Source organism: Eleutherodactylus coqui, chromosome 4 (genome assembly GCF_035609145.1).
Source record: "Eleutherodactylus coqui strain aEleCoq1 chromosome 4, aEleCoq1.hap1, whole genome shotgun sequence".
NCBI lineage: Eukaryota > Metazoa > Chordata > Amphibia > Anura > Eleutherodactylidae > Eleutherodactylus > Eleutherodactylus coqui.
In genome coordinates this window covers 236,186,512-236,214,503 of record NC_089840.1, presented here as the reverse complement: position 1 = coordinate 236,214,503, position 27,992 = coordinate 236,186,512, and the positions used below count along the sequence as shown (strand labels likewise).

The 27,992-nt window shown below is 46.0% G+C and overlaps 1 protein-coding gene across 1 annotated transcript; it reads left to right on the top strand.

The window, feature by feature from the left end:
* On the top strand, nt 1–27,976 carry AS3MT (arsenite methyltransferase). Its single transcript, XM_066601661.1, has 11 exons — nt 1–89; nt 9,583–9,637; nt 12,568–12,695; nt 14,032–14,182; nt 14,640–14,776; nt 15,756–15,825; nt 17,732–17,813; nt 19,103–19,234; nt 22,345–22,487; nt 24,204–24,329; nt 27,639–27,976. Exons 1-11 carry the CDS (start codon nt 1–3, stop codon nt 27,723–27,725), a joined length of 1,200 nt encoding a protein of 399 aa, XP_066457758.1. The 3' UTR covers nt 27,726–27,976.
* The last annotated feature ends 16 nt before the right edge of the window (nt 27,977–27,992 follow it).

The following is a 27,992-nucleotide window of genomic DNA, read 5'->3' as shown; positions in this document are numbered from 1 at the left end:
ATGAACATCTCAATTGCCGAACTGAAAGAAGCGGTGAAAGACAGGAATGCGTGGAGAACATTGATCCATGGAGTGACTGAGGGTCGGATGTGACTGAATGCATAATCATCATCATGGTAAGACTACCTGTATTACAAGAAAAAGAATGTCAAATTTTGAAAAATGCTAATTTCCAAATCAAAAAGTCCATCATCTGCAGCCAGGCCATCACATACAACCGGATCTGCTCCAACCCAACAGAGAGGAACATCTATACCATCTTGAAGGTCATTTTAAAATCAAGGCTACCATCCATCATACCCTACACAAAAATGAGTATCTGAAAACCATACTCCCCTTCTGTGTTACAGGCAACCCCCAAATTTGAGAAACTTTATAATCAGGAGTGCATTTCCCTCTGACAGACAAAGAGGAACTTATCCCTGTAAGACCTGCTCACATATACTGCTGCGGACAGCATACAAATCCCCAACACACAGCAGGACTGTAAGATCCTGGGGACATTCACATGCTCCACGTCCGATGCTATGTACCTGATCCTGTGCAGTAAATGTCATGTTGGGACCTTTATGTTGGAGAAACAGGGCAAAAACTGAAAGCGAGAATAAGGTCTCATCGTCACACAATTAAAGAGAGAAAGACAGAATTACCTGTGGCCGAGAGACAACATATAACACATGAAAGTTCTTATACTTAAAAGCAATTTCAGATCACAAAGCCACAGAAGAATTTGGGAGTACAACTTTTGACACTTTCAACAGAGGGTTAAATTGTTAGAGGATTCATGTGTGAATGGGAAGTATGAGACATCTATAGCACAGATAACACTCTGGCCTGGTGACCCTCTAACACTAATTCAGGGACCATAAAACCGTCACATATTTATTAGTGGACTTATTAAGTATTTATTTATTTCTCTACTCATCCTGTTATAGTATCCTCTCGAGTGCAAATTAATCACATCCATGTCTGTGCCTTTTCATAAGTATGTGTGTATATATACATGCATCTTCGGATCTATTTCATTACGCCTGAGGAAGAATCCTGAGAGGTTCGAAAGCTTGCTATAACATCATGTCTTTTTGGTAGCCATTAGAAGGTATCATATCTACAAGATTACTTGGTGTCTCTTGCTGGGAACAATCACATTTTCCTACATAAGGTGAAAACGTCAGATTTGAAAAATTGAACTTGGCCACATAGGCCAAAACTGGTTTGAGGAGCAAGCAGTTAAGTGAAAAGACTTCTTGCCGATAATTCCTTTTCCATGAGTCCATCCTGACAGCACACATGGAGGTTGCCCGGCCTGTGTTCCTTGGGACAGGAAGAGTTCTTTAAAAGGCCACCTCCCACCGCTTGACACCAGTGACTTCCAAATCATCACAACGGATACGTGGCCCAACAGTTTTTTTTATTAGCATTGAAAGACATCAATTCATGTAAAAGCATTATAAATCGTACAAGGGTGGGAAAGTATGTGCTGTCATGATGGACTCATGGAAAAGGAATTATCAGTAAGGAATAATTCTAGTCTTTCCATCACGTCCATCCTGACAGCACACATGGAGGTATACCAAATCATCAACCTTTGGGGGGGGGGGGGGACTACTGCCTGGAGAACCTTCCACCTAAAGGCTAGCGCCCCATCAGTATAGAGATCCAAGCGATAATGCTTAGACCATGTGTGGATGTTACATCATGTTGCAGCTTTATAAATGCTCTGTAGAGCTTCACTGCGTTCAGCCCATGAGGAAGCGAGAGCCGTTGTAGTGTGGGCTCTCAACCCTCAAGGGAAAGCAGATCTTTGGCTTTAGATGCTCCCTGAAATGATGTTTTAATCCATCCAGCGATGGTATCCTCAGACGCTGGTTTTTCCTTCCTTCTGATATTTATATTTATTTTTATTTTCTTTAAAAGGTTTTTGAGACCTGTGAATAGGCGAGGACTGCACGTCTGACGTCTAAGCTGTGCAAGCACCGTTCTTTGTTGTTTTAAAAACCCGACAGAAGGAAGGCAATATTATTCCCTGTTTCATGTGGAACGTCGATACCGCACTAGGAAAGAGAAATAAGTCTAGTCTCATGACTATCCTGTCGTCAAGCACCTTTAGGTAGGATTCTACAGGATAATGCTATATCTCACCAATCCACCCAGGGGTTGTAATAACTACCAGCAAGGCTACTTTGATGGATACGTCTTTCCGTGATACTGAATGTACAGGCCTCAGAGAACTGTTCATAGAGGCTGTCTGACCCTAAACTAGGGTCTCAGATCTTGTAAAGGTCCCGGCTGCTGGGATCTGGACTATCTGCTCCATACCAGTCTTGTATATATTGGAGATGGATTTCTTTCAACCCTTAAAGGGGTGGTCTCGCGAAACCAAGTGGGGTTATACACTTCCGTATGGCCATATTAATGCACTTTGTAATATACATCGTGCATTAAATATGAGCCATACAGAAGTTATTCACTTACCTGCTCCGTTGCTGGCGTCCTCGTCTCCATGGTTCCGTCTAAATTCGCTGGCAGCTTGCTTTTTTAGACGCGCTTGCGCAGTCCGGTCTTCTCCTTTCAGCACGAGCCACTTCAGTGTGCTCCCCGCTACAGCTCTTCTGCGCATGCGCAGATGAGCTGTCACTGCTCGGGAGCGCGCTGCAGCGGCCATTCTGTACCATCCTCTGTTAGAGGAAGGTGCAGAGCTGCCCAGCTGTCCGGAGAAGCCGCCCAGCTGTCCTGCCGTCCAGGTAAGTGATGGGCCGGGGGGGCTGCCGCTGCGCTGGGGGGCTGTCGTCGCTGCCGCTGCGCCGGGGGGGGCTGCCGCTGCGCTGGGGGGGCTGTCGTCGCTGCCGCTGCGCCGGGGGGGGGCTGTCGCTGCGATGGGGGGGGCTGTCGCTAGGCCGGGGGGGCTGCCGCTGCGATGGGGGGGCTGTCGCTAGGCCGGGGGGGGGGCTGTCGCTGCGATGGGGGGGCTGTCGCTAGGCCGGGGAAACTAGCGCTGGGCCGGGGGGGCTGCCGCTGCGATGGGGGGGCTGTCGCTAGGCCGGGGGAACTAGCGCTAGGCCGGGGGGGGGCTGTCGCTGCGATGGGGGGGCTGTCGCTAGGCCGGGGGGGCTGTCGCTGCGATGGGGGGGCTGTCGCTAGGCCGGGGGGGCTGCCGCTGCGCTGGGGGGGCTGTCGCTAGGCCGGGGGAACTAGCGCTGGGCTCCGGGGCCTTCACCTGGGCTCCGGAACCTAGCGCTGGGCTCCGGGGCCTTCACCTGGGCTGAGGGTCTAGCGCTGGGGAGCCGGGGGCTAGCGCCGGTTACCTGCTGCCTGGCGGTGGGTGACTGGTCGGCGGCTGCAGGGCGTCCGGTTGCCATGGAGATTACAAGCATTTGAATTCCCCGCCTCCAGAGATGACGTCATCAACAGAATCACGTGACTGGCGTCTCGGGAGCGCGCACGTCGGGCTGAAGCAAGGGCTGTACACTTTGGGAGAAGAACCGGCGGCCATCTTTGGAAAAGTTTTTAAAAGTTGCTGAAACGCTGGAACAGTGAGTAGAAACCGGCTTTAAAAGTCATTTAAACGGGTGCTTAGTTTTGTATGCTGAATAAGGGGGACTGGGCAAAAAAAAAAACTCACTGCTTCCTCGAGACATCTCCTTTAAGGACTATCTAGTTCTCTGCCCAGAAGAATATTCTTTTGATAGACATTCGAAGATGGTGTCTGGTGCTGAATAAGACACCATTGGCCAACAATATTTTTATGTGTTTCCCACGAATTATATTTTCTGTTTGAATCGATACTTAGGGCGCCCACCCACTGGCGATTTTTTTTTCTTTGCGTTTTTCCTGCAGAGCCATTAGAATTGAATGTACTCCTGTCCACAGGCGTTTTGCGTTGCGTTGCGTTTTTTAACATAGGAACTGTCAGTTGCATATGTGTCCTTATTTTTCTCCTAATGCACCCATGAAAGTCAATGGAAATTAATGGAAAAGCCGCGAAAACGCCGCGAAAACGCCGCGTTTTTCACGCACGAAAATCGCAAACGCCAGTGGGTGGACGCCCTTAATCTGCTCTGAACTTTGTAAAACTCCAAGATTTAGAGCAGGCATAAGCCGGACAGAAACCCCACTGTTCCCCATCTGTCACCTGTGCACCCTGCAGACTCGTTTTATTTGAGGAAAGGAGTAACCCTTCAAGGAATCAAGAGAACTTTTTGGGTGTCTGGGTTCAGGCTGAAAATAAATTATTTCCAACTCATTTTTACCATCATCTAATAGATTTTTGGTATGCCAGGTGGATGGGAATATGTAGTATGCGTCTTTGAGTTCAACGTGCAAATGACGCTGCCCTCCTTAAGCCGGGGAATCAAGACCTATTAGAATTCATTTCAGACAAAATTCAGCAATGTACTGATTAAAGGACTGTATGGTTAAGTTAGCAGCCCAAGCAAAGACGAAAAATAACCATTACAGGGAAAAAAGGGGCAAAAATAGAGATTCTATTTTGGATCCCAGAGATAAGGTCGTCCAGGGCAAAGAGAGGCTATTACACAAGCCATCTTTTGATAGGTTCATCTATCAGTTTTTTCCTTGCTGTGTTTTTCCCCAAAAAAGGAAAACATTTTCCTTGAAAAGTATGGCTCTGCTGCGGCATCTGCCAGCTTCATATAGTCTCCTAGCTATGAGGGCCACAGGCACACTAGGCGTGCCACCAAGGTGGCTACTATAATGGTTTCTAGAAGAATACATGCAGTCTTCATACGATTTTTATGGAAGCTTGCCAGCTTTTTTACAAAGCTGCTCCTTTCCGCTTTAGCTCTTGAATTTTAACTTTTGTCCTTGTATCTGTGACTCTAGTATCACAGATATCAGTTCTACTAGCTGGATCTTTATATAATATTTTCCCTTTAGTGTAGAAAGTAAGGAACTGTCACCCTCAGGGTGCTCATAAATACGGGCCCTTATTTGCTGGTCTAGAAGGACCCAGCTGGGGTTAGAGACTAGTTCTCTGACCGTCTGGCGGAGATTACTTTAGCTCCGCACTGATTAGCCTTCCCCAAGCCTTGACTATGGATTTCCGTCCTGCAAAAAAACAGGTGATTGCTATTATATCAATCATATACCATGAGTTTCTGTTCCAGAGAACTACTCACCATGGCTTTTTTCTATGGAGTTTCATCTATGGCTTTGCTATGGAGCTTCATCCTGCAATAGCAGGTGATTGCCATTATATCAATCATATACCATGAGTTTCTGTTCAAGTGAACTACTTGACTATGCAGCTTCAGCCTGCAACAAACAGGTGATTGCCTTTATAACAATCATACACTATGCTCAGTTTGTAGATTTCCCCTGCTACCTCCATGCTGTCCATAGTGTTAGGAGAAGATGCAGAGCTTGAATCCCGTAGGAAACATTCTCAAGGATTCAAATCCCCTACTCTGAATGTGGCGCGCTGATGCCACTAGAGTGCATCCATCATCACGCACGGTGCAGCACTGCATCTCCACGGAGCCAGCCGCTAGTCGCAGGATGCAAAAGCATTTGCCGCAGTTCCCATATCTTCATGGGGACGCCGCCGCAGCGTGCGTCTGACATCCTTGCATACGTGTCATCACTGCGAGCCGGCCGCCGCTGGACGCTGGGACCTAAGCGCATGATGCAATTGCACCTACCGCAGTTCCCACGGCCTCCTGACCGCCTTCACCTTTTGTGCAAAGACGCTGCCGGGCGCGCGCGTCTTACCTCATCGCATACGAAGCAGCGCTGCTTCCTCACAGGAAGCCGCTGCTGCTCTTGAGTAGGTTGGATCCTGGACTCCTGGTGTGAGAAAGAAAGTCTTTGTCCAAGCTCCGGCACTAAGAACTCTGTGTCTGTAGCGTGCGTCATCGCGCACAACGAGGCGCCTCTACCTCACTGAAAGCCGGACGCGGCTAGACCCCGGGACTGACGCACAGTGCAGCTGCACCTGCCCGGGTCCCCCTACCACTGATCCGGATCGTTGGTGCCGACTCCTGGATGGTGCCACAGCCCTTGACCGCTCAGACCTGGTAGAGTACCCGCGCCTCGGTGAGTAAAAGAGTCCGGTCACCGACTGCCCCTAGCTTCCATCCTCGGCACGGAGAACTCTCCTCTGTGTGCGTATGGGACAGGAAGAAACACGTCAGTCAAGCAGTGGAGGTGGCCTTTTAAATAACTCTTCCTCTTCCTGTCCCAAAGAACACAGGCGGGGCAAATTCCATGTGTGCTGTCAGGAAAAAACATTTCTCCTAGAGGCGCCCATAGCCTTTAAATTATTTTTATCTTCTGCGCTAGTATACTAAAATGAAATAACACAGCAGATCATTTGTAGCCCCATAATCCATAGAGACAATAAATATGGCGCAGGCTTGCGTGACCTATTTTATATAAGACAGCAGAAATGTGCAATGTTACTTGCAAAGCATAAGATAGGAAAAAATGGGTTCAGTGTTTATGTAATCACCTTAGACTTTCCTCCCAGCACATTTAAAGAGGTTGTCCCGCGCCGAAACGTTTTTTTTTTTTTTCCAATAGCCCCCCCGTTCGGCGCGAGACAAACCCGATGCAGGGGTTTAAAAAAAAAACAAAAACGGATAGTACTTACCCGAATCCCCGCGCTCCGGTGACTTCTTACTTACCTTGCGAAGATGGCCGCCGGGATCTTCACCCTCGGTGGACCGCAGGTCTTCTGTGTGGTCCATTGCCGATTCCAGCCTCCTGATTGGCTGGAATCGGCACACGTGACGGGGTGGAGCTACGAGGAGCAGCTCTCTGGCACGAGCGGCCCCATTCAGAAGGGAGAAGACCGGACTGCGCAAGCGCGTCTAATTGGGCGATTAGACGCTGAAAATTAGACGGCACCATGGAGACGAGGACGCTAGCAACGGAACAGGTAAGTGAATAACTTCTGTATGGCTCATAATTAATGCACGATGTATATTACAAAGTGCATTAATATGTCCATACAGAAGTGTATACCCCAACTTTGTTTCGCGGGACAACCCCTTTAAGTTTATTTGTGCTGCCTAACAGAAGGCTGCATTCTCCTATACTGTACAATGAAAAAAGGGTATACCAGCCCGCCGCGTGCCCAAAGGACACATACAGTAGGCAGTGCATAGCCAAAGGGAATATGCATACAGTGCAGTAATAATTCAGATAAAGGAGTCCAGTTTATTCAGTGCATACAATAGGAGACACAAATCAGAGAAGCGCCTGCTAGTTAATAACCGTAACTAAGACAAATACTAAAATGAGGGGTCAACGTTCACATACAAGGCCTTTATGTTGGAGCACTGCTGAGATTAGTGAGATCACGTACTATGTATCTAGAGAGTGGGAGGCGGGGGCCATGCAGCTGCAGTGCATTATGGGATGCCAGGAAGCTATTGCTGTAGAGTGTGGATATGTCACAGTGCAGGTAATATGTCTATGCTGGTGTGTTCATGTAATAATGTTATATATCTGCACAATTTTCACTTTTTACAAAAGTAAGGGCCAGGCTCCTTCAGCAAAGCAGCGTAGTCTGCAAACTGCATAATCCAGCTGGGGGTTTGGTAGAACTGTACTTAAATATCTGATATATTATATATATAAATATTTTATATGAATATATGATATGATATTACTGGCTTTAGGAAATATGTATTATTTACTTAACATTGTGTGTTGTACATATGATACATATTAATAATAGTAATGGATAACCCGAGGAGCTGTCACCTCTCCTGACACATCTGTTTTCCTAAATGCTTGTGTTTCCAATAATATAATAATTCTGGAACCTCTTTACTTAGAACTCTTCATTGTGCCATTCCTCTATTTTCCTCCTAAAAATCTATCAATAACGTGACAACCGGTTGTTACCATTTCCCTTGTCAAAGGGGTGTATCCCTACATTGTCAGCACTGATTGGACTGTGCCATAGTATGCAGGGACACCCCCCCTACTGGTAACACCTAGTTGCCAATTTATTCAAAATTTCTAGTAGGACTAACAGTGGAACAGCACAATGCAGAATACCATATTTTTCTAAATATAAGACGCAGTTTTCAGTAAGATAAAATCTTGCTGCAAAGTGTTTGCGGATTATCATCCAGATGCAGGGAGGTCTGGTAGATCCAGATACCCCTGCCTTAATGATCTGGCAGTGCGTTGATTGATCATTGGGAGAACTCTGCAGCCATTCATACTGCAGCTACACAGTCCTCTGTCCCCTCCAGTAGATAAGGCTGCAGATCACTCACATATCCACTCCTTCCTGGAGTGCAGGTCCTCCTCTGTGCACACAGGGACAGACAAGAGCAAAGATCAAAGGTCTTACAGTAGCAGTAGGACTGCAGATGTCATAACCATGTGACCAGAAAGCAGCTAGAAGGGGTCATATTTTACTACACCTGTATGCAGGGAATTAGTGTTAGGGCTCCGGCAGCTGAGTTCGACCCAGTGTCCGGCCGGTGACCCCTGCTTACCTCTCCGATGGCTTCTTTCTGCATCGCTCATGTGCAGTAGCCACTGAGGATAGGCAATGAAGCGTATCCCACGATATTTCTGCAGTACTCCCTGCGGAAGGGCCACGGGACGGACGGCTTCCATTGACTTCAATGGAAGCCAGCCGTGCGTAGCACACACAGAATCGCAACATGCTGCGATTTCTTTTCCGCGAGCTGAAAATTGCAATTGATTTCTGCTCATGGAGATTAAATGGCGTTGTGCCATTGCATGCTCTGGGGCAGTATTTGCTGCAGAGTCTTGAGGCAGACACCCACAGAGGTCTCCGCAATGCAAATCCGCCCTTGTGCAGGAGGCACTAATAAAATACAGTGTTTAACATGCCAGGTGCAGGTGTGTGTGTGCATGTAGCAGAGCCGTGTGTGTGCATGTAGCAGAGCTCTGTGTGTGCATATGCATGTGCATGTAGCAGAGCTGTGTGTGTGTGTGTCTGTGCATATAGCAGAGCTGTATGTATATGTGTGCACATAGCAAAGCTGTATGTATGCATGGGAATGCTGCAGAGCTGTGTGCATGTACAATGTGCGTGTAGCAGTGCTGTGTATGTGTATAATGTTAACCTATATGCTGGCACCATTGTTTGGATGTACACACTAGGTTTAATGGGAGCTGACAGTTAACGGTTCTTTTTTCTATGCTAGAAGACCAAAGTAAATGGCGTAGCCCCTCCATTTTGTTAGACCCCCATGATGTTTAAATTAGTAGGAAATATGTTTTCCTGTTTTCTGTTGTGTAAACCTGGGTGCATCTTATAACCCGAAAAATACAGTAATAAGGAAAGAGCATTATTACTTTAATACGGACACTTAAATAAGCCCTTATTAAGGCTCCTTCCGGCGGCCCTACTGCTATGACGTATAAGGACAAACTGACGTGCCTGGTCTCAGCTTATATCTATCTCAACATTGAAATGCTAGCAGTGTCATTAAGAACCTCCACACTACAAACCTTGGGCTTGATGATCTGTTTTCAAAGGACTACTTGCAAAGGTAAAATAGGAAGTCATTGTGGTTTGAGGTTAAGCCTTGAAGATTTCTAATGTTCTCCTAATTTTGATTTGTCTAGTTCTCCCATATCCAGCTGCTGCTCCCAAGGTCTTCAAACCCATGAAGATGTCAAGGTATCACTGACCATGATCCAGTACCTTATTATGTCTGCTCAGATAGTGCTAGTCATTTTCTGCTCAAAATCACAAAAACCTCTTTTTTTAACTCCCCCATTAATCTGTAACTAGCTGCAGCAGTGGATCCTGATGTTCTCCCATTGTTCTCAATGGAGTCGGCAGCAGTAGGGCTGGGCCCATTGAAATCAATGGCAGATGATCGCGATCCTCTGCCACTGCTGTGACAGCAGAGGCAGGGGACTCCCTGCAGTGAGAATTTTTTGGGGGTGGGGGGCTTGAAATATAAGCCCTACCATGAAATTAATCCCTAATTGTAGTAAAAAATAATAATAATAATACATCATCTTAGAAGCGCTGTCATCTCCAGCGCGTTTTCTAGCAGGTCCCCGGCAGTCTTCTTCAGCTTCTCTTCTGGCTGGGGATTAAAATATACCCGCCTCCTGAAAGCACTGTCTCTGATTGGCTGAACGCTGTGACCAATCAGAGGCAGAGCTCAGCCATTCATTGAAATCAATGAATGGCCGAACGATGCCTCTGATTGGGTGAGCGCTGTAACCAAACAGAGGCAGAGCTCAGCCATTCATTGTAGATGGTAGTCTCCTGGATTCTTCTGATGTCCTATCTTCTACTTCTTTCTCATCTTTATTTTTGAGTTTCATATGAGCATCTTCTATTAAGCTTTCCAGGTATCGTTTTTCTTTGAAGCGTACTTTGATGATTTTTGCCTGTATCTCAAATTCTTTTTTAGAGGAGCAATTCCTATAAATTCTTTTTAGTTGGCTATATGGCAGTGGTGGCGAACCTATGACACGCGTGCCAGAGGCGGCACACAGAGCCCACCCTGCTGGCATGCGTCACCATCGGCCGCTCACCACGTTAGTGAATACCGGCAGGGGCCACGGCTCCCCTGCCGGCATTCACTGCTAGCTGCACTGATCCCGGTGCACACTGTGACGTCAGTGTGCAGCCGGGATCCTCCGCCCCCCCTCCCCCGACGTCTCCTACTTGGCTCCGCGAGAGCAGGGGAAGGAGGCGTCCGGTAGGCATAATAACTTTTTCCACACCACTTCTGCCCTATTCAGCCATTCCAGCAATCTGATTGGTTGTTTGGTGAATCAGTCAACCTTAACAACCAATCAGGTTGCTGGAATTGCTGAATAGGGTAGAAGTGGTGTGGAAAAAGTTAATTTGCGCGCCGGGCAGAGGGGGAGCAGCGCTTCCATGAGGAGGAGAGGGTAAATATGTGGGTCTCGGAGGGCCGCTGTGTGGTGTCACTGTGCTACTGGGGGGCCACTGTGGGGTGTCACTGTGCTACTAGGGACCGCTGTGGGGTGTCACTATATTACTGGGGGGGCCGCTGTGGGGTGTCACTGTGCTACAAAGGGGCCGCTGTGGGGTGTCACTGTGATACTGGGGGGCCGCTGTGGGGTGCCACTGTGATACTAGGGGGGCGCTCCGGGGCTCATTGTGCTACTGGGGGGCCGCTGCGGAGGATCACTGTGCTACTGGGGGACCACTGTGGGGTGTCATTGTGATACTGGGGGGGCACTGCGGAGGTGGGGTCACTGTGCTGCTGGGGGGCCACTGTGGGGGTTCACTATGCTACTGGGGGGCCGCTTGTAGGGGCCCACTGTGCTACTGGGTGGCCGCTGCGATGGGTCACTGTGCTCCTGGGGGGCCGCTGCGGGGGGTCACTATGATACTGGGGGCCGCTATGGGGGGGGTCACTGTGATACTGGGTGCCGCTGGGGGGTCACTGTGATACTGGTGGCCGCTGTTGGGGGGTCACTGTGATATTGGGTGCCGCTGGGGGGGGTCACCGTGATACTGGGGGCTGCTGTGGGGGGGCTCACTGTGATACTGGGGGCCGCTCTGGGGAGGGTCACTATTACCTCTAGGGGAGGGAGTCACAATTATACTGGGGGCCGCTGTGGGATGTCAATTTTATCGCTGGGGGGTGCTGTGGGGGAAGAAGGTCATTATTATCGCTGGGGAGGGGGGTGTCACTATTATCGCTGGGGCTGCTGGAGGTGGTCACTATTATCGCTGGGGGTGGTCACCATTATTGCTGGGGCCGCTGGGATAATGTCACTATTATTGCTGGGGCCACTGGGGAGGGTAGGGGGGCACTATTATTGCTGGGGCCGCCGGGGGGGGGCACTATTATCACTGGGGCACGGGGGGTCACTATTATCGCTGGGGCCGCTGGGGGGGTCACTATTATTGCTCGGGTCATTTGGGGGGTCACTATTATCGCTCGGGCTGCGGGGGGGGGGGGGGGGGGTCACTATTATCGCTGGGGCCGCTGGAGGAAGTAATTATTATCGCTGGGGAAGGGGGTCAGTATTACCGCTGGGGTATGTTTACCATGTGGCGGAAATGGGCAGGGCTGTTTCAAAATAGACAGCGTGCAGATTTTGACTGCTTTTTGGATGCAGAAATGCTCCACAGAAATTTTCGCTGAGGATATTCTGCAGTATTATTGCATCCAAAAAGCAGTCAAAATCTGCACTCTGTCTATTTTGAAGCGGCCCTATCCTTTTTAGAACAACGAGGGTAAAAATCATACGTCATGATAAGCCCCGCCCCCTGATGTGTTGGCACTTTGCAGTAAATAAGTGGGTTTTGGGTTGCAGTTAGGGCACTCGGACTCTAAAAGGTTCGCCAACACTGCTATATGGTATGTTATTTTTCCAACTGTTCACATGGCCACACAATGGGCTCATTATTTACAAGCTCTTGGTGCAACCCTTGTGTATTTAGAAATTTTATATCTTCCCTCCATTTGGAAACTTGAAATACAGTCCAACTTTAGTGAATAGTTTTAAGCTAGACGTGTTTTGTTTCCTCAGGGACAATGGACAGTTTAGATAACCGATTACTGTATGATCATGTGTTTATAGACACTATTTCCACCAATTGCATAGGAATATTATGGAAAATACCTAAAGAACTCAAAGTATTTGAGAACCAACGCATGCGTAACACCATCCAAGTCAATGCCGAAATTTATACAGGATGCACTAACAGAAGTTCATGAAGAGGTTTCCTCATGGTAAGGAATTTAGTTGAATGTAGTCACTCTGAAAAATAATTACAATCATACCCTACACTAGTGTTGAGCAAACTGAACCTGTAGATCTCTGTTTCGGGTTGAACTTTGCTAAAAGTTCTGTTCGGCACAAATCCGAACTGAGCTTTTAGCAAGGTTCTACCTGAAACAGTGATCAACTGGTTTGTTTCACTCAATACTAGTCCTGGACATTGGTGTATAACACTGTCTAGGAACCAACGGCTTTTATGGCTCTTAGACAGTGTTCTACACCAGTTTTAGTTGTTTTGACGAACCTCTAGTTCAAACTAATTTGATTAAACCAAGTTTTTTTTTACAAGAGTTTGCTAAACTGTCCGAGCCAAATTTTTCAAAAGTTGGTTCATCACTTCCCTATACCATGTGCCACAAGAAAACTGGTTATGTCAGGTGAATGGAATCCTAGGGATGCATTGGACATATACACAAAACTTAAAATGCACAAACTTATTTGCACATCAAGCCAATGAAGAAAAAGGCAATAGATTGCCCTAATTTAATGCATTCCTAAGGTACTGGTGCAGCTTGTCTCCACCAGAAGAATGGGTGGAGACCTGGGGGGGGGGGTGACTTATAGGGGATGGGCAGGTGACAGCCACTAATGTGGATTGGCTGCTCCCCAGACGCAAGGGCACACCTTCACCTGGTGTTCAGGCATGTATGCTTTCCTCTGGCCTTCTATCTGTGCTCCTGCCGCCGTCCTCCCATATCCTCCTGTGGCCTTGCTGTCAGTCTCCTCCTGGCACCCCGCTGTCACTCCACCTGCACGTGTAACATCATCTCCCCTCCAGGCTTTCCCTGTTGCTCTCCCTTCTCCCCTGCCACCTCCGGCGCTGATAGTCTTCCCCATGACTCCTATCTTCTGTATAATCCCTGTGCCCATCCTGCTCTAGCCCTGATGGCGGCACCGCTCTCACATGGAAGCATTTAGGCTGCCCTGCCATCAGCCACTGTCACTCTCCCCACTGCCGTTCAATGTCTTCTCCCATCCACCGCAGACACTGAAGCCGGTCCTGCAATCCTCCTGTGCACCGCCGACGCTGAAGCCGGGGCCACTCTCTGTTTCCCCGGCCCACGCAGGCTGTCACCGCAGTCTTCACAAGGTAGCCAATCATCAGCAGGGGGAGTTCAGTTTTACTCCACCAGCACACACCCATGTCTCAATCCACAGTTCTGGTGGAGACAAGATGCACCAGTACCCATTCCTAAACAATCCTGGTATGTCAGGTATTCAAATGCAACACTGTTGTGTTAGTTTAGCTCCTTTACAAGGGAGTTAACACCTGTGCTTCCTGTGTAGCTACTACGGCTGTGGACTTATGGTACCAGAGTGTTTGGAGAACTGCAGGATCCTGGACCTGGGCAGTGGGAGCGGCAGAGACTGTTACATGCTAAGTAAACTGGTTGGACCTAAGGGACACATCACTGGAATAGACATGACTGTTGAGCAGGTAAGATTTGTGACTACGTAATAACAGTAGCGATACTAAAAAAAATTCTAACAGGTTTCAAAAATCTGCCAGAATCCCTAACCCTTCAAAAGTGGTGCGTTAAAATAATTATACTAGTTCAGCAGGTGGAGCAGCTTTGACCCACATTCTTTGTGGGACATTGTGAAATTGGCGGAAAACCTTGACATTGGTTGACTATACCCTAAAAATCCAATCTAATACTCTTCTTCCATGTTCTTCTTCTCCCTTCCCCAGTACTTGATTTTTCTTCTTCTACTGATGCATTCTTAGAGTTCTTCCATCAATTTCAAGAATTGGACATTTTGTTTATGCAAGTAGAAATGACGGCTGCATCACATATCACGTCTCCTTACCCTTTCCTGTACATGTTACGTTTCTTTAATTTTTCTTAGCATTGTTCTTAGCATTTGCCCTATGACCATTCATTTGTGTTTAGGTTAAACTTTCGAGAAATTATATTGACTACCACATGAAAAAATTTGGTTACCAGAAGGCTAATATTAATTTTGTCAATGGATATATTGAAGATCTCAAAGCTGCGGGCATAGGTGAACATAGCTATGACATCATTATGTAAGTATAGATCACCAGTTGTCCAAACAACTGGCATTGGTATTTTTTAAAGGGGTATTTATTAATAATAATAATAATAATATTTCTAGAATTTTTTGATATACTTTCTGTATCAATTCTTCATGGTTTTCATTATATTTGCTTCCATAGGAACCTTCATTGTTTACTTCGATTGAATAAAAAACTGTCCTTGTCATGTTATGGACACCCAGTTGTGTGGCCCTACATCTGTGTCTTGTAAAGCTCCTGTTCCAGCGGTTCTGGAATTGCTGCCCTGCTGATAGTCTGGTGCTGGTTTTGGATGTGTTTCTACATCTTCTGGCTCAGTGGGTTTGGTATTAGGTGTGATGTGCTTGGTCGCACCTGTGAGCAATTCTAGGGTTATTTAATGGCTTGATACTGAACTGAACTGCAGTTGATCCTCAGTCTCTCCCTGACTGGGCTAGCAGTCAGAAGGTTTCTGCTGGACCATTCAGTTACTTGTTTCATCTAAAACTAAGTACTGCATTTGTTTGCATTATTATTTTGGTTTTCTGGTTTCCTTTCCTTTCCCAATGTAGAGTCAACTAGGGGCTGAGGTATGCAGTTGGGGCCGTCCTTATCGGAGCGATCGCCCTGATTTCAGGCAGGGCCCTTCCCAGGGTTGGGTTGTATAGGGACAGTGCTTCCCATATTTTGTTCTATTCTTGTTTTGTCATTTATTTGCATTTTTGGTAGATCTGCGAGTGACAAATCCAGCGCATCCAGGTTGGACATGGCAGCTTTGTAGTTCTGTGTGTTCATGGCATGGCCAGGACAGATTTTTATGAAGATTCCTATGAAATGACAAGCAGATATCTTGAAAAGCATGATGAATTAATACAAAAAGTATATCGGATAATTGTATAACTTTTTATCATAGAATGGATAACATTTATTTGGTGAAACCATAATAACTCTCCAAAATAAATAGACTATAATACATTTTTTGATCTTGTAGATCTAACTGCGTGATCAATCTTTCCCCCGATAAGAAGGCTGTACTAAGAGAGGCCTACAGAGGGCTGAAGGTGATTTAGGAATACTCTAAACTGTCTACATATTGCATAGTTTAGCTCACTCACATGAGTTAGTGGGGTTTAAAAAATAAAATAAAAATAACATAAAAATGGATAAATTAAAATACCTATTAAGGGCCCAAGTGATTCAGCACAGTCTCTCCATTGGCCACAACCAGCAACGATGACATCTCATACACCCACGTGCAGTCACTGGCCATAGCGGTCTTGTGCCTTATATGCACCGTTATTACTGAGGCCAGTGAATAGCATATTAGAATTGATCAAATTTAAATCTGCCAATGCTAACCACTGATCCACTATGCTATCCATATTTTAATTTAATTATCTCCCTTTACCATAGTAAACTGCTGATCTGCGGGAGTTTCAGATTCCTAACTCTTTCCCTGCAGATGCCTCGTCAGCGTACATCATTGTTTTATAATTGTCTAAATTGCAGTCAAGTGTTATAATAATACTGTATATAATATGTTATAAAGGGCAGCCTATATTATGCTGCTGTACTTGTGGATTGTATATAAATACTGTGACATCTGGAGGATTAGTCACTTGTTTAGGATCATCATATTTTCTTATAAGACGTTGGCTCATGCAGTAAATTCATTTCCATCCTAAAGTTTCTCCTTAAAGAGGCTCGTGCCAGCTTTGTTATGCTTCTCCACAACAAATATTTCACCCATTTGCAATGCACAAAAATAACACCTGGCCATCTGCCCTCTTACTAAACATTTGGAATGCCCTCCCTACGTTCAGGCCTAGCATCCAACACTTCAAAGACTATATATACCATATATTAGCACAGGGTGCATCTCATACCTTGTTGTGTGAGATGGTCGGTACCATATGGCTCCACTGGCCTTTTGGCTTGGCTGGTCTCTTCCAGGTTCAGAATGACAGCCACATCTGATAGACTCACACCTCTTTTTAATAGGGTTTTTCAGGTGGAGCATAATCAAGCAACTAGACAGTAGTGGACATCTTTGTGAACCATTTTTCTAAACTATGGCGTATTAGTGACTCAAACATGCCACAATACCTTAGTGGGCCACCGTTGGACAAAACGTACATCAGAAAAGTTAGATTTTAACTGCTCAATACTATGTTTTCTAAATATGTAGTCCCAAAAGTGTCTGATGGACACTCCAAAGGCATGTTAGAGGACATGCACATGGAGGTGTTATAGCTCTGTATTATAAGGGCTTTTTATGAAACTTCACCAGCCCTCTACTATACCTCTATATGCCTCTAATTTTATTTAGAGGGATACAAAGTTTTTTTTCTGTAAAATACTGGAATGTTTCATCATACTTTTTATGTACAGAGATACTCTTCCCAAGTAGCATTGCTTCTAAGGAAGAATATCTGTATAGATATGGAATCCAATGGAGCCTGTACAGCAGTGCAAGGAGGATGTAAATAAATAAATCTTGTTATTTGTATAGCGCCAACTTATTATGCAGTATTTTTCAGGTATTTTTTATTTATTACCCCCCCATCAAGCTGGGTACTCATTTTACCGACCTTGGAAGGATGGAAGGCTGAGTTGACCTTGAGCCGGCTACCTGAACCATTTGGGGTTTGAACTTGCAACCATCAGGTTGTGAGTGAGAGCTTACACGCTGCACCACACAAGGCTCTAATGTAGTATATGGCTCCATATACTAAATAAACCGTATGGCTCTGTGCACAGGGCTTTGCCTTGTTTAGTGGGGAATCAGCTGGCCGTCTTTCAACCTACATGGAAGCAACAGTTAATTGGCACAATATTACTATAATTCATGATAAAACATTTTCTAGTATAAGATAGCCCTATATAGAGCAAGCACGATAACATTCTGTGCCGGCTATCTTGAAGCCTCAATGTCACAACATTTAATAAGAACATTTTGTTTCATAGGATGGTGGAGAGATGTACTTTAGTGATGTCTATTCTAACAATCCGGTTCCTGATGAATTGAAGCAGAATAAGGTTCTTTGGGGTAAGTTTAAGTGAAGAAAGTTGGATACTTAGTATAAATGATTTGATTTTTTTCAACAAACAGCGCCCCCCCTGTCCATGACTTTGTCAGGTATGGTAATTTAGCCGATTTGAAATTCCAGTTTCCACTGTATTATACTTATGTTATAAACTGACCAATATAATATACTCTGTCAAACAGTCCAGACATTGGATCTAGGTTCTGAGAGTGTCTGTGTAAGAGGAGAGAGCTCCAACCCACTTCCCCCTTACTAAAGATAAGTGGCTCAGTGCTACCGCAAAGCCCTGCCACGATGTCGTCACTACATTAAGCACAGGCCTGCACCACAGTGCATGGGAATGTGCAGGAACTGAGTATAGAGGAGCTGCTGGTGCTGGGTGGAGAGGCCTCAGAAAGAAGCTAGAGAAGCTGGACTGCCACAGAGTACTGCGCCTATAGAGCATTACTGACAGGGTGTTTGAGAGCACCCAGACAGTGGGAGAGAGCAATTGGGACTGTGTGCAAAGCAAAGATGCTGTCAGAGCTGAGTCTGAGCTACAAGAAGGACCGGGCAGGCTGCTGCCGTACTTTCTATGTGAATGCTGAGATGAAGAGGGGGTAGCCGTCTTAAGTACAGAGAGAGCGCAGGAATCTTGCTGGCAGGCAATGTAGAAAAACCAAGGAGGACATTGCAGAGCTCTTTAGCAACACGTAAGTGAGGCCGGCCTCAGTAAAAGCCATAGGTGTGCACACCATTACAGGTCCAGTAGTTAGTAGGCCTGGCATGATTCTAGAGTGAACTCAAACACAATTTACATGGACAGTAGTGATCTAACTGGGGCTCAAAGACATAGCAGCAGATCATTATTAGGATACTACCCGGAGTCAAACCTGGGTTCTGGAACCTGCAATCGGGAAAAGGTTATTTCTCTAGAAACAAACTGGAAAGTAATATGTGATTTGCTTTCCTGTTACAATGCCTGACTCCCTAATGGAGCAGGAAAGCGAAGTCCCCAGTGCAGATGTGAAGGTCTGGAGTTTTGGGTTCACCAGTATAGAGGTGAGTGGTCCATCTCTTGTACTGTATGTAGCTTGTAGCATGGAAATGCCATTTCCAAATCAACAACATCTAAGCTGTTATAAAGGGGCGATTTTGTAGGCGGGGAAGATCATGAGCACATTTATGGCTTAGAAAAGTAGCTTTTGCTTTGGTAACCTACCAAACGGACATTCCACATCGTATTGATTTTTAGCTGTTGTGAAAGAAGATTGAATAGCTGAAACTGCTTTATCTTCTGTTTGTCTATTAGGAGAATGTATTAGCGGAGCCCTTTCTTGGAATGACCTCTATATGATTGCTGAAGAGATTGGATTTAGCCCCCCTCGTCTGGTCACCTCCAGCTGTATTACGGTGAATAACAAAGAATTGGAGGACATCATTGGTACGTTTCCAGCTTGTGCATTTTGCGGTTTATTAAATGCAGGTTTAGAGAACGATGGCTGCTTTCTTCTAAAATCACTTATTTTTAAAGGAACTTCTTTTTAGCCAGTATAAACAGAGGCAGCCGGCACCGCAGGTACCTATCTTGGTAGTACATGGCAATGCATAAATACAAAAACAGGGAAGCCATCAATTCTCATGTATGTGCGACCATTCCACCTAACACATAACATTTGGCTATACAATTTTCATTTTGACTTGCCAATGAAAGGAACCATAAATGAAAAGACTCCAACTCCAGAGACCAAGTGCAACAGAGAAAAAAGGGAAACAAGAAGAACCCCAATCCCCCCCTAACCCTTAACAACACAGCGTGACTCTTAAAAGGAAGAAGCCAGCTTAAAAGACAGGTCGAGAGGATATCCCCTGACTTATCTCCCCTCAATACCTAGACAGGTACTTCCGTTGCCGTCGCAGGGCAATTTACCCAGTCATCCCAAGTCTTGTCTAGTTTCTATGGGCATCCCCTAGCCATTTATGTCAGCTTGTGCATTGGGACTGCAGAATTTAGCACCTGGATCCATGCGTTCCTGGTCGGCATTCCAGTGTGTTTCCAGTTTCCAGCTACTTTTTTGGCAAAAAACCCAGTAATTTTATATAAAGTGCGGGTTGCCGCAGCCACTGGTAGGTCTCCAACCAGCCCGAAGGGACAAACTCGGGGTTCCCAAATGTGACTTCATGAATGTGAGAATATCCCTCCAATACTCTCGCAGGACGGCGCACTCCCAGAACACATGCATGATGGTCCCATCAGCAACTAGGCATCGTGGGAATATCGCCGAAGTGAGGAGGGGGGGGTAGTAAAGTAAGCGGCTGAACATTTTCAATGACATTGAAATACAAAAATCATTTTTATGTGGAAATACAAGGACTTAGAGAAGAAAAAAGCATTGAAGGTATCCATCGTCTTTAAGTTATGCTGTTTATTTGACTCCCATCTGGTATCTTGCAGCCCACACTGTAGCCAGAGACCTTGATCCGTTATCTGAATACTTTACGTAAAGAGCAAGGAAATGGAGTTTTCAATGCAAGAAGCCATCTGTAGCCTTGAGATATTACACGGTGCTACGTAATGGAATAGAAGTCTGTTTCACACATTTGGCAAATAATAAGAAACTGTGTTCACTTCTTTCTGTTCTTAGGGCTCCTTCACAGGATCGTATGCACATTTGCGCACGCCTCAGTGTTGCGTTTCAAATTTTTTGCATGCTTACCGGCATATCTTACTGTACTTTTTCCAACGACTGGGCATGTTCATTTGCGCGCAGCAAACAAGTTGCACCGCATGAAATGGCTAATTATTTACAGGTGTGTTCTTTTTCCAGCAGAATTACGCAGTGTATCATACATCGCTTTGCATATTGCACACACATTTGCGCCCCTCTCTCTCCGCCCCAATGACTTCTTTGGGGACTATTGGTATTCAAATGTGCAGGAAAATAGACCATGCTGCAGGAGGGAAAATTTATGCATGTGAACGAACGCATTGAAATCAATGGGTTCTATCTGCAAATTGTGTGTAAATATGCTGCTGTGAAGGAGCCCTTTACCTACAGAAGACAGGTGTGTAGGCAAGGATTATAATCTGTGACACTATAGGGCCTTATTCACACGACCGTATACACGCAGCTATGTAGCCGTGTCAAAACATTGCCCAAAAATCATGACCATCTGAAACATTGGATTCCAATGTATTCATTCAAATAAACAAGTTTATGCAGGTCATCTATGGAAATAGAAAAAACGGAGGGAGTTTACCTGCGTCTAACGCTGGGAAAAGGAGAGCGCTGGCTCTATTAAGGGCTCCTGTCCACGGGCATGCTGCGAATTGCCGTGATTCTCCGCGGTGAGCCTATCTGTCAGATAGGCTGACCGCGGAGATCCTTCTCCTGGCTCTTGCTCCCGGGCGGCGGCTCCCGCGGCGGAGATCCGCTGTGGGATTTCGCAACGCCCGTGGACAGGTAGCCTTAAGCATTAACAGTTATTCAGAGGATTTCTGTCGATTGAGGCATTTCCGCACTGCAGTGCATTTTGTTTTGGCATTGCGTAGCCTGTATGAATGGCCAAAAATATGCTGACAAGCATCAGGACTTGATTGCAGCAATTCTTCCTTCATGCGATTTTATGGCGCATATGGGCGAACATAAAAACGCATACGGTCGTGTAAAAGAGGCCTAAGGTGCATGATGATTCTTGTTTGCTGGCGCTGTTAAATCAGGGTTCCCTCTTGGAATTATCTGGATTTCTGCATTGATTACTAATAAAATGTATTCTGATTCTTATCTATACAAATCACAGAAGAGGAATATATAAAAAAAATAAATCACAGAATGCGGCCGTATTTGGCGTGCGCAATTCAGTTGCGCAACAAAATATGAAGCATGCTCCATTTTCCTGCACAGAGAAAGAGAACCTAGTGAGCTCATTGCTCTTAATTGGCCATTTCAATGGCTGAGAGCATTGTTGAGTGTTTTTTTGCAAGTGCAAATGTTCACGATCTGCGCGCACAAAACGTATAGTAAAATACGCAGATTTACATTTTAGAATGACTCAGTCCTGACCTGACCCCTATCAAAAAGCTATGGCATGACCTTAAAGGTGTTGTGCCAACTTACACAACCCTCTAACTATGCGGGGCCCAGGGCGAATGGTCGTCACCCCTGGTCCTACTCTTGGCACCCTTCCACTTCAGAGGAATTGTAGTCTTATTCACATGAATCGCCATCCCATAATACCAGGATGGCCCAAGGTCCACCAGAACAGAAGTCGATCCTACTTTTTTCCAATCAATTCAATCAGGATTTGGTAGACCTGAAAGAAGAGTTATAGTAGAATAATTTGGTAACAGAAGCACGTTTTTAATTTAAAAAAAAGAAGAGGAAATAGAGTGCACTTTACCAAGTCATCCTTCTAAAGTACTGGCATTTGACATTTGGGACAGAAAACATATTAAAACAGTTCTGCGCTCGCTTCCCTATGTACAGACTGGAGCTCCTCAACCATTCTGTGTGCCTCATCTAATCCGTTTTGAGTATTTTATTTTGTTTTTAGGTGACCTGAAGTTTGTTTCTGCTACATTTCGTCTGTTCAAGCTTCCACAGAACCCTGTAAAGGAGAAGGGTATGGTTATATACAATGGAGGAATCACAGGCTATGAGAATGAGATTCAGTTTGATATAAACTTCACATTTAAGGTAGTACATTAATGTAATTTTAAACATTTGCTAGCCAAAGTAATATGGAAGTACTAGTACGGAGCTAAATGGCATCTTTGCGCTACCATATAGGCTGTTATGTGGAATCATTAGGAGGTATATGGAAATAGCATTATGGCATATATACTTGTATGGACACCTTATTACAGCTCCATCAAACTCACAGGTTGTATAAGGCAGTAATATCATAATGTGTATGAGCCTATATAATTATGTTACGTGAAATATCCACTTTCCCACAGTTTAAGAATAATTACTAGGACATGTGGGAATTTTAGGGGTCGCACATTTAAAGTCGATAGGAAATGCGGGATCTTGACAAATGGTTCACTGTAATCAGAAGGTATCAGCTTAGCAACTTAGCAGTTGCACTTGGACCCTGGTGCCTGAGGGGTCCAAAGCACCTCTGCCACATAAGAAAACACCAATATCGTACATGACACATAACATATGGGTGGTTATGGTACAGATTTCCTAATGCAATCCAGAAGCTTCAGGTTATGCCTGCATTTGGTGTGGTGAAAACTTAGAAGCCAGTTGGAGGTTTTCTGGGACAAAAGTTTTATTTTAAATGCGGAGAATGGTGGGGCTTCATCTTCAGCTCTATCAAAGAGTGTGGGTCTTTAGATAGTGGTGGAAGAAGCATGCAAGTTTGAGATATTTATTGCTTTTACTCTGTAAGGAGGCGCCCCTGGGTGGTTAAGGGTCGTACTTCAGCTTGGCATCAGTCTGACTCCCGGGCAGGTACAGCTAAGGTCAGCAAAGCGGAGTCCTCCTCCCAAGGAGTTGTCTCTGGAGCAGGGCCGTAAGCCCAAGAGTAGGCCCAGTTACAGCTTTGCATAGTCAGAGATAGTGGTAGGGATTTAAACATACTGAGCCCGGGGGCTGCTTCAAATTCTTTATTAAACAATAATGATTAACTTGACTTCTATAGTTTGGAGGCACCAGCACTAGTACCGTTACAATTATCAACCTAGCAATCCGAGTCTCTGCAAAGTCTATGGCACTCGGGGTTCCACTCGAGTTCGATATTATGCTCAGTTCCTCATGGGTATGCAAATGTGCACGCAGGGTTATTTTCAGTTCCTTAAGACTGCTGAGCCCACCTGGGAAGTACAGACACTGGTGGCAGATAAGCGATAGAACCACTGAGGACCGCTATTTCGAGAGGGAGTCCATGAATAAAGATGTTCCACTGCCTGGCCTGTTCAAAGATGGCCGCAGACCGTTTCTCAGTAGGCCAACCAGGGAGCCTCCTACAGCACTCCTCCGGTGGCTACAGTATGCCAGCATGCTTACACACACTGTGTGTGCTACGTAAGGGCGCGATCTTTATATCACAACGTGCCCCCAATATTGGTATGTGTCACGTGGTATTTTACAGCCAATCATAGTCTCTTAATACCTTATAATACATAGTATATTACCTACAAATAGCAATACGACCACAAGGAGCAACTACCACCGTACCCTGGGCAGCGTTAACTCACGTACCCTATTACAGCTGTCTTCATATTGACTGTGATCATGCTGGGAAAACAAATGGTAGATTTGACATAATGTTATGCTATAATGAAGAAGTAGGGTTCTGTGTGCATATTGCCAGTTGGATAAAACAGACCAATCCTTATTAACAGGGGTTCCATTATGGTAAAAGAAAACTTGTAAATCCCCGCCACATATTGTTCTTTACAGGAAGGAGAAGCTACGTCAGTGGATGAAGACTTGTGGTGCATCCTGAAGACCTCCAGATTTTCAGATGAATTTTTATTTCAGCCCTCGGGAAAGGAAATCACTCCTGCACAATGCTATTTGGAAAAGGTGAGATATGTTTAATCATGACTTTACCATTGAATAAAGGACTGTACTTAAAGGGGTTGCCCAGCTGTAAACTATTGATGGCCTGTGAAGGATTGGCCATAAGTAGTAGTAGATTGCTGGGGGCCTGCTGCCAGGGGGTATTATGGTATCTTGTCACCACCGGAAGTGTGGGTGGGGACAAGATACAGTGGCTTCCCTGCCGGCCTCCCTGCACTGATAGCACATGGGACCAGAGAGCGGCGGCGGACAGTGAGGGAGCAGCGGCGCAGCATCGGGCAGTCTTACTACAGTGTCCCCGCTCCCCTCCAGCCTTCCTCACAGCCTCCCCATCCCCCTTGCTCATTCTCACTGAGCGCTGTGCTGTTCAGTCCCCGATGCCGTGCCGCCGCTCCCTAAGTGTCCACAGCTGCCGCTGTCTGAAGCCCTTGTCCCCGCCACCGGATAAGAGGAAGCCGTTGTGCAACGGGAAAGCCGCTCTTAGTGAGTGGCTTCCTGAGCAGGGGTCCTGCTCAGGAAGCCTGAGCAGGGGGAGGCAGCCCTGCAGCCAATTAATAATTGGGGGCATCCCCAGGCTGTCAAGCACCCTGTATCTTGTCACCACCCACACTTCTGGTGGTGACAAGATACAATAATACTCTGGCAGGGATCCCTGACGATCAGGTGTTCGCTGAGCTAGTATGCTCATGCATTAAGCTGCTTTCTGCAGCAAGCAGACAGCTCTGTTCTCACTGCAGTGGCTAGGCTTGGTATTGCAGACCAAGTTCCCACTGAAGTAAATGGAAACTTCACCTGTAATACCAGGGTTGGCCACTGCAGTGGTAACAGAGCTGTCGGCTTCCAGTAGAAATCAGCTCAGTGCATGAATGCACTGGCCTGGCAAGCAGTGAATTGGCAAGAATTCCTGGCCGCAGATCCACATCAATCTTCTACTCATGGCCTATCCTAAGGATAGGACATAAGTAGTTTACAACTGGACTGCCCTTTTAATCCCATCTTGACACTGCTGGTTTCCTTTTTTTCATTGTCGCTATTTCATCCTCACTTTCCAAAAACCATTACTTTTTTATTTTTTCTATTAACATAATGATACGATGGCATGTCCTTCGCAGAATGAGTTGTAATTTTAATGCCACTATTTAACCTCTTCTTGGCGCAAACCCTTTTGTTTTTTTTTTTACTTTTTCATCCCCACTTTCAAAAAAATCATAACTTTTTTTTTTCTGGCAACATAGCCATATAAAGGCTTGTTTTTTGCAAGATAAGTTGTATTTTTCAATAGCACCATATATGTCCAGGTGCAGCTCAGCAATTTGTTACCACAAACATGTATTAGCACTAGGGATGAGCGAACACGTTCGGCTCCGCCCCTTTTTCGCCCGAACACCGAACTTTGCGAACACTTCAGTGTTCGGGCGAAAAAGTTCGGGGGCCGCCGTGGCAGCGCGGGGGGGTGCGGCGGGGAGTGAGGGGGAGAGGGAGAGAGAGAGGGCTCCCCCCTGTTCCCCGCTACTGCCGCCTGCGCCGCCGCGCATCTCCCCGCCCCCCGGCGGCACCCGGACACTTACGCGCGAACACTGCAGTGTTCGGCAAAGCCGGTGTCCGGGTGCGGATGTGTCCGTAACGGACACGTTCGCTCATCCCTAATTAGCACCCAATTACCCGACTCCAACCATGTTTATTTTATAGGGAATGGGGTCTCTTTAGTCTCCTTTTAAAGGGGTTGTCCAATTAGAATTCAAACAATAAAACAAGCAGTACTTACACTCAGGAATCCAGTACTGCAGCCTCATGAGTCTCTGTTGACAGCAGAAGTCAGGTGACCACTGCCTGCCAATCAGAGGTGGCAGTGTCACTGTTCTGGACTCCTGGCATCATGGCGCCCAGGATGTGAGCGTTGATGCCTGGAGAATGGGCGGTGATGGGGATCGCTGGGGCTGAGGAGGGTAAATAACTGTTTGTTTTATTGTTTTAAGTTTTGGCTCTACAAATTTCAAAAAGTCCATTTCTAACTGGAGAACCCCTTTAAGTCTCAGTAGTAAATCTTATAGTATTGTTTACAACATTGTGTATTGTACAGAATTAGCACTGCAAGATGCACCGCTTATAATTCTGTTATCTTTTAATATATGTAATAAAAGATAACACTGAGAATTTAACAGATGCGCAATTTATTTTTTCAAACTCCTGGATTATCGAGGTCTATAAAAAAGACAAACTGTGTGTACTGCCACGTAAGGAAGGAATGTTCCTTGGAAGTATGCAGTATCGTACTCTGACCTTGCTTTGTCCTGGGCTGCATGATGAACTTTGAAAGGACAAAACATTTTTGTGATACCATTACTCAACTGCAGGGGATTGCAAGGATTAAACATCGATGGCTGGAGCGCTGTTGGGGGTCCATGTGCCCTTCATTGCAGTATCTAACACAGGACTGCTATGTGGCTATGTCTGGTACTGCAGCTCACCCACAGCTCAGCCCAATTGATGTCCACAGGCGTTAGTTCATTGCGTTACCTGCAGCGATAATCTGTCCGCGGTTAACGCAGTGAACGCTTTCCGTAGCGTTGCTATGGAAAGCGCAGCCCCCTGTCCTTAAGTGGAGAATCACAGCGATTCTCTGCCTGCGGGATTCAAATCACGGCATGACGCAATTCTTCGTGGTGACCCTATCTGTCAGATAGGCTCACTGCAGAGCACTGACAGCTCTCCCCCGCTAGCGATATTCCGCAACGGCCGTGGACAGGGGGCCTTAGTTGGAGTTTCAGGTACAGCTGCACACACATTGACTACACTCCTTGGGGTACTGCAGTGAGTGAATAGGCTGACTGGTGGGGGTCCCATGGGATAACCCTTACTAGCCACATATTAATCCATGCTTATTTAATTTAATGACTAATTAGCATCTAGATGGTGATATTAAAGGTATTGTAATACAAATGGTGTATAAATTGTTTCAACCTGATTTTAAAAGGGATTCTGTCATCAAATTCATGCTGCCAGAACCATGGGCAGCATGAACGTGGGATAGGGATGTCTGTTGGGGGGGGCGCTCCACCTCTTCCCGCCCGCCTGTTGCATGCAGAGTGAGGGCTCTCTTCCTAAACACAAAAGGGGTATATGCTGCCGTAGATACAATATGAGAAGCCAACCTTAGGCAGCAGTCACACAACGCGATAGCTGCATGCAGCCAAAACCCCGTCCATGCGTGATAACCAGTGGTCGGCCATATGGTTGGGCTGGGTTTTGCTGCATGCAGTTTAACGCATCATGGTACCGTATACTTAATGCATTTTCTTTTTATTCTTGTAGGAAATCATCAAAGATCCATTTCAGCTGGCGGAAGACCAAAACAGACAGCCCTTACATAATAGCTGCGGCTCTAAAGGATGTTGCTAGGAGCCAATAATGAAAGAGTGTGGAAGCGATTGATCATTGAAGGGGTTGAAGAACAGAGGTCATGATTGACCTGGCATGATTGGAGCGGAGGTCATATATGCACGCTATTTCTTGCGATGACTATGCTGACAGCAATCTTCAGAGCTGTCACTGTCACAGCAGACCCGGACACTCAGCTGTATTATGGGCTCATATATGTGTTTGTAATACACTCATAGGAAACCAACCTTACAAAACTACTTTCCAGTATTAGGGAGAAATCATGTT